Source organism: Sinocyclocheilus anshuiensis, unplaced genomic scaffold (assembly GCF_001515605.1).
Source record: "Sinocyclocheilus anshuiensis isolate Anshui unplaced genomic scaffold, SAMN03320099.WGS_v1.1 scaffold2532, whole genome shotgun sequence".
Classification (NCBI taxonomy): Eukaryota; Metazoa; Chordata; class Actinopteri; order Cypriniformes; family Cyprinidae; genus Sinocyclocheilus; species Sinocyclocheilus anshuiensis.
In genome coordinates this window covers 48,688-56,789 of record NW_015536623.1, presented here as the reverse complement: position 1 = coordinate 56,789, position 8,102 = coordinate 48,688, and the positions used below count along the sequence as shown (strand labels likewise).

Genomic DNA, 8,102 nt, shown 5'->3' with positions numbered 1-8,102 from the left:
CACATCGTTCATTGAGCGACAAAGTAGTCCATGTGACATCAGTGGTTCAACTGTAAAGTTACGAAGCAACGAAAATACTTTTTTTTTGCGCAAAGGAAACAAAAATAATGACTTTATTCCACATTTTCGTCTCTACAGTGTCACTTGTGAACGTGCGTTCACGACAGTACCATGACGCGAGCGTGTGGCGGAGCTGACCCAGATCCGGCGTGAGGACGTCATTACGCCAGATCTGGGTCATGCCACACACTGCCTCACAGCCCTCATATTTCATCAAAAATATCTTAAATTGTGTTCCGAAGATGAACGAAGGTCTTACGGGTTTCAAACAACACGAGGGTGAGTAATTAATGACAGAATTTTCATTTTTGGGTGAACTAAACCTTTAAGTCAGCTTAACTTCAAAATCACAATTCCACTAAACATACAGTGCATCTGGAAAACATGGGGTAATTTTGTTTCCTGCCTGAAGTATTGCTTTAAGGTTTACTAAGGTTTACTTACCAAGAATTATAAGGCATGGACTCTCTGGCAAAGGTACAGATTGCTGGACATCTGAAGGTGTTGCGAATTCCTGAAAAAATGTAAAAGAAAACAGTACAACCGACATCAACAGAACCAAAAGATAAAACATGCTGCAATGAATGTGACATGTTAAATAATCTCTACTTACATCTGTCTGAAGGATAAGACCATCTAATTTCTCTTTGAAGTGTGCAAGTAGTAGTTGTAGGACCATAGCAGCAACATCATTTTCACTACTGGAGAGTGTATTCCGAACTTCCTCATTAGTTGGTTTGTCTTTAAAAAACTGGCAAATTTTTGGTCCACCCTCCTGAATAGACAATTCCAAAAGTCTGTGCTCTTTTTTGTCAGTAAGCATCTCAAAATGGCCATATATATGCCTTTGTGTGAAGAGATACGGCCATTTGGTTCTTAAATCTGCAATTGTAGGGGATGGGATTTCATTGATCATCTGACGCTGGAGGCAATAGGTCTCCTCCATGAGTTTACAAACGTCCCCGCTTTGTGCTCCAGAGATTCCCTCATGACGATGTATCTCCTCCATCTTTTGACGCTTAACTTCAAGACTTTCGTAACTTTCACCAGGTGGAAGAGTAGGCTGCCAACTTGTACAGCCATATGAATCAGTGGAACTTCGTTTTTTAGTAGTTCCAGTTTCACTCCTTTGGGTCCTATGATGATTGAGTGTACTTTTTCGATTCAGATGCTCTATACGTACTTTCAGTTGTGTCAGAAGAGATGCATATCCACCCCCAATCTGCCTGTCACCTACCATGTCGGCAAACGTTTTTGTATACTGCCTGACTATTTGGCGAGTAACAGTAAGACACTGTGATCTGGTTGGGTTTTCTTCATGTTTTCTCATTTCATCAGCAAGGATTCTAATCATTTGTCGTCGGTCAGCTGGGGAAGGTCTGTGGCCATTCTCAATAGCATTCTGTATACCTGCAGGCATTAAGTTCCAGGGAACTTTGAAATTTTCAGGCCATGAATGTGAAACACCGGTTGATCCTGGACTGCTTGCTGATGTGCTTGAGGAGCTTGATGGAGGTGCATCAGGAGTAGTGCTGGCTTCAGAGGGAACCAATGGGAGAACCTCAACCGGTTGCAAAACCACAGTTTGGTTTTGATTTTCTGTAAATTATATACAATAAAAAATCAGTCATAAAAAGTACTGCAATGCAATGTAACATTTTAAATGATCACATTTTTTTTTTTTAATTGAACAACCTTATCTTTACCTTGATTTTGCCAGGCACCAAGAAGTTTTCTGCATTGGATAGGTCGTATGAACTCCAAAATGTCATCTTCCTTTACATGAATCAAATCATCCAAACCCTCAACTCCCTGATTCATGAGCTTCTCAACCAGTTGACTGGTAACATCTGGAGATAGGCTGGGCAACACCGACAGTACTGCATCTTTCAATACTTCTTTCAATCCAGACATTATTCTAGAATTGGGAAAGAATGGTGGAGAACTATTACTGACAAGCCACACAGAGAGTATTCAGGAAGAGGATAGTAATCCAGTAAGCTGTCTTGGTTTATGCACAAGTAGCCCTTATCTTGAGATGTCAAGCAATGAACTCCCTGGTCTACGAGACAAAACGACTGACATTTCTGTGGTCGTGCGAATGGCATGATACATGTTTACGTTTTAAAAGAAATATCAAAGTTAATTGGTGAATAGTTGAGAACAGACTGAACTGTTCACTCGGATTTTAACAAACGTGTAACGTTACAGGCTAAGCAAATTCACAACGCGCAGACAGACAGCAACATAGAGCACATCACATTTCGGGCATTATAATTTCGATTTCTCATGTTCAATCGTCGAAACGACAGGATTAACACATCGATCCAAAAAACACTTGATGAACGTGTCGTGTGCTGTCTGTTTGGTAGCGTTTGTCGGTGTGGAATGACAACGCCATCATTCCCAAAATCAGCCCACTCGTGCAAACAGTTCAATCGAATAAAACAATGCAATCGAATAAAACAATGTCTTACCGTGTCAATGCTCAGTCAACAAATTATCCATCTGCTACGAACTTCATTTCTCTTCGTCACAGACACAATTTATTCTCCCCGTCTTCTTGTTGCATCATCCTCTCATTTTTTTGCCGCGTCGGTATAACGTTAGTCTCACAATGTTGTAGTTATAATTAAGCGTCACAGGCAGCTATAGATTAAAAGGTGAACTCGCTGCTCAAAGTTTAAAACTTTAAAATTCACAAACGACTGGCGTCTTCATGTGTAACGTTGTGCCTATTGTGTTCATGTGAATATCCCACTAACAAATTAAATGTGGCTCTGCTCACATTTTAAAGAAATTGAGCGCGAAGGAAATCAATCCCACAATGCAATGCCTTTACAGCCTGATACTGTATTACGAATTTTGCGTGCTGAAAACAGAAAAATGCTGTACATTTACAGCCATTCTGTTAAATATACAGTATGATACTGTTGTATGAAAATACAGTACAATACTGTTAGAAATTACCTGTAAATTTACAGTAAAGTTTTACAGTGCAGAACAATGTTCCTATTTACCTATTATTTTTTATACTTGACATGTACCTTTTAATTGTACTTTAAATTTGAAGTAAAATCTTATATCAGTGGACCACACAAAAAATCCCATACTCAGAATTACGAACATAAGTTTTCTTTATAAATCCATAATTTCAAACAAATCTATTGTATTGGATTCCACATAAACTTAAAATAACAATGACAGTCAAATTTACACCCCTGCTCAAAAAACTGTAAACACAATGTTTAAGGGTAGGGTCATGCAAGAAATCAGTCCCTGGAGGGAACACAAATCCAAAAATTGTTCAAAAATATGACAACAACGTTCTATTCATATGGGTTTCTTTGCAGTAGCTTGCTTGATGTGGTTTTGGTTGTTGCATTTTTTTTCCTTATGATGTGTCTCACATCTTTCATGGTGATGTCAGGGAACTTTGACAGAGCATGGTCTGTGAATTACAACACACTCACATACACAAACAGAACAAACTTTTTTTTTTTCTGTCACCCCAAATTCATCATCCAAAACTAACACAATAAAACAATAGTCAAAGTAGCATATAGTGATATGCAATTCAAGTTCAGGTTTCTGAACACTAATGCAATCACAACTGCTATATTTGCCAAAAGACAGCCGAAAAGGTCATTTAAATGTCTAACTTCACATAAATTAGGGTTATTTTTTGGGCATCATTAAAAAGTAGCCTTGGTTCTTTTGTTTGTAGCATTGTGTGATTTATTTTTCTTTTTTCTTTTGTGACATTCACAAATAAAAACTAATGATCCCAAATTAGACTTTTATAGATTACAGGGTTTTCACAAAATGTTTGGAATGTTCCTTTTTTGGTCCATTTTGGAGGTGACAGTCCTCCAACATGGACCAATCACTGTCACCTACAATGGCAAACATACTGTAATTTTGTAATATAAATAAATAAATGTTTATGAGTAATGTGTAGGATTTATTTTTTATTTTATAATGAAATTTCCCTAATTAAATGCACTCACCAAGCACAGCATCAAGTTTCGTGCTATCAATCTGTGGCTTTGATTCCATGTCTTTGTGTGTCCCTGACTGTTTCCCTGTCAAACTTGAATGAGACAGAGTTTCCCTGTCATAGACAAGCACAGCAAGGTCCCCAATGTACACTGACGGATTTGCAGTCCGCAGAGAATTAAGGTTTCGCTTGGCGACCTTGGTGATTTCAAGGTCCCCAAGCGAAAGCTTAATTCTCTGCAGACTGCAAACCTGGCACGAGAAACACCTGAAAAATAACAGAGTGATCAGTTAGTTTGCAATTGGTTATACATTGTTGTTAGACACTAAACTAATGAGAAGATAATGAAACACATTCCCTGGGATATATACCTATTCATCATCTGTGCATTAATGCAAATGACTAGTTATTATTCCCCAACTAAACAGGAAATTTGAGAGACATTCCCACATTTCCCAATAAAATTAACGAGCGCTGCAAAATGCTCCTGTGCAATGTAAGAGAGAGTTTGGCCATAGGGAAATATGGGAATGCTTCCTAGTTTTCCTGAGGTCAGGCAATATTCATAATTACCACTTAACATGCACACTCACCACCATACAGTTGAATATGCAGAATTTTCAGGTAATGTGTATAATTACCAAAAAGTTGATTTACTGGGACATTGTATAATCATCTTCCCACATGGACCAAAATGCTTATATGCATGTGTGGTAGTTACTATATCACCAAACAGCACTTGAGGAGAAACACATGCAGAAACTGTTAGGTGTTGAAGGTGTTGCACAGTGGATGCAGGAGATGAGGTCTGAGAGATTTGTCCAATCACTTTTTTCAACTTTGTCACTACTGCTGGAAGCTCTGTTAAGAGAATGGAGATATAAATGATTATAAGACAATTGTGCAAAAGCCTCATAACTGCATGTTGACACAAATGCCAAAAATCAATCACAAATAACAGCAAATCAGAAGAGCTTTTTGGCAGGCTCTATATGCAAGTGCACTGCTGCCTCACACTCGCAACGAAGTGTAAAAAAAAAAAAAAAAGAGAAATATTTATTCAAAATAAATAATCAGTTGAAAGGAGTGAAATTATTTCTTTATAAAATAAATTCTTTGTGAAGCCAAACACTCTCGCAGTGCAAATGCCATGCCACAAAACACTGGGCTTTGATCTCCTCGTAAAGCCAAACACTCAGAAACAATGGGCTTTGATCAAGATAGGAAGATCTGGAAGAAAGACCATCTGCTCTTCAGTCCCTTCACCCATCCTTCCCCCCTGGGCACATGGTCCAGGTCACTAAAAGTTGACAGAGAAATGCCACATCTGAAGACCTTTTGATTTCTGTCTATCACTGATTTAGCAAGATGTATGGAAGTGGCTAAATTAAGTACACTTTTTGTAAGAGTGAGCAGTAGGCAACCGACAAAAAGGTATTAGCTAACTTATTACACCCTCTGACTAACATCAGACTGGCTAGTTTCCGTCCGTGAGTTTACCGCAAACCCCGGGGCGCGTATCTCTGAGCGGCATTGGGTCCCTGATGAACGAATAATTGAAAGTATGGGATTTACAGAATACTCAAATATCTAAATTAATAAACAATCGATATCTGTGATCAGCTTTTGATTAGAAATATTGCCTAAATTTAATGATCACGTGAAATTGGAGTCAGATTGAAAACGGAGCTAGACAAAATTGAAACTAAGTCCTGATAAATTCAGAAGCGCAAGTAAAAGACCGAATACGCATTAAACCTTCGACCAGGCCGCTGGATTCCGCTTTTTGGGCTTGCAGGTGGGTCCTTACACAGTGACTGATTCAATCATTGCCATGCAACACACTTGTTTGTGCTTAGTATAATATTAAAACGGTTTAATTTGAGTTTGAGTCTGGTAAGGAAACTGTTAGTTGCAGCAATCACTTTGCTAAAGCAGTCAACCATGGTGCACTGCTTTAGATTTATAGAATGTTATATTTGTAAGTGTTTTAAATGTATTGAAAGTGAGCCCACACTTTCTGTAGTTTTGCTCTGTCACTTATGACTGGACAGCACAAAATGTAAACACGCAGTTGCGCAATGTCAAACGTATGACAACTTCACAATTTAATAGGAGAATGGTTAGGAATTTGAAAATGCCTGCTATGTGGCCATATCTAGAAAGTAATGAATCAACGTTACATAAATAATGACAGCAGCACCTGCTTATTGATATTTTAGTACTGCTCAGTCAGGAACCTGTATCAATTTATTACCAGTTCCTGATACCATTCCTTAGTGATGTGACACATTAAACTACAACAAAAGGGAGAAAATATATTTAATTGGGATTTACTGGTCCTTCAAAAATTTTAAATGTGATTTTTTTTTTTCAATAAAAATTTCAGGTTTTCAATACCAGGGATTCGATTCAATTCACATTTATTTGTACAGTGCTTTTCACAAGACATATCATTCCAAAGCAGCTTTACGGAAATGCATGTTTGTGTTACAATCAAAGGAGAGTTATATATTGCTTCATTATTGAATTGTACATTTGTATTTCTCCTAGATTCACATACAGAGGTGGCATAGAATCTCCACATTATAGTCCGTCAAGATTAGTGATGCAAAACTAATTAAAATCGTTAAAGTTGCTTAACACCGCACATTAAAACATTTGCAGAAAAAGGGCTGGACCAACTTTCTTTTTTCTGCCTTTGTCCCACTTTACACTTATCCACCAATCTTCATAATCAAGCCTGGGACACTGCATAGGCCAGGGGTCTTCAACCACTCTTCTTTGAGGGCCAGATTTTATAAATGTAAATATGATGCGGGCCAAACTTTTACCATGCTCTCATTTATATATTTTTGTGTTATAACTTCTATGTTATTTTTGTTACTTTGTTATAGGTCATATATAAATAAAAAAATTTAAAAAACATGCACACATTTTGTATCCAGTATTTTGGATTTTAATCATATTTACTTAAAACTCTTCTTTTTTTTAAGTCATATTTAAAAACAAACAGTTACAGTTTAACATTGCAAGATGTCAACTAACACGTCAATAATCAACATATTTGTACAGCACTGTTACTGTAATGCAGAGCTCTTAAACTTATTTTGTTTATAACTGTTTAACTTTGATACATTGTTACAATTCAACAAAATATATGCATGCATTCACAACCTATAGCCAGTCTTCTCATAATGACTAAAATTGCATTTGCTTGATCTTGAAAGAGCAACAAAATTGGGCTCATAAGAAGTTAGCGCGATCCGCAAGCACTGATTGAGGTGTTCACTTGAAAGGGAGGAATGAGTGTTTTTTTTATTTTATTACATTCATATGTGAAAAGCTTGACTCACATGTGTAAGTTGTACCAAACATAGTCAACATTAAAATGGCCAAACTTCTGATGTTTGGGAATTAGTCCTGGTTTCGTTCAAGCCAGAACTGTACGCATCCTCCAGACAGAAATCTACTCTTTGAATCAGATGACGTCTGGATGTCTATGAGCTCTAATTGCAGCAATCCTTCATTGAGTGAAATGAGCACCTCTTTGGCTTTAGAAGCAAACGCTCCTCCCACATCAACACTAAATGGATCCTTGATACACTGCATCACCTTCAGGGGTATACTGAAGTCGTCAAAACTCGCAGCAAAATTTAAATGCAGTTTTTTTTTTAAATGCAGTTCAAAAAATCTGTCATACCTATAGAGCAATATGTCACTATTCCAACTCGTCTGGACAAAATGATGGACTTGTGATGGCGATTTGGATATGATTAATGATTCCATCTGTTCATATATATCTTTTTGTGCTGATAATGTGATACCAACTAAGAAAGTTACTCTTTCAGGGTATATACAGGAATCATGGAGTTAAATTTAAGACCTTTTTTTTAAGACTCTTTCCATACATTTTAAGACCTCATCGCCACTCCAAGTTTTAACCGGTTACATCTGCGACACTTTAACTTACATTTACTATATATTGATTGTAAGATAGCACAACTAAACAGACTTACTTTGTGATAACTCCTTATCAATA

The 8,102-nt window shown here is 37.3% G+C and overlaps 1 protein-coding gene across 1 annotated transcript; it reads right to left on the bottom strand.

The window, feature by feature from the left end:
* Nucleotides 1-742: 742 nt before the first annotated feature.
* Nucleotides 743-1,974, bottom strand: LOC107703997 (uncharacterized; the record flags this gene model as incomplete). The annotated part of the gene is made up of 2 exons (XM_016506815.1): nt 1,767-1,974; nt 743-1,659 (listed from the first exon to the last, which is right to left on the bottom strand). Coding segments are annotated over exons 1-2 (1,125 nt in total), but the record flags the coding sequence as incomplete, so codon positions are not given.
* Nucleotides 1,975-8,102: the final 6,128 nt, after the last annotated feature.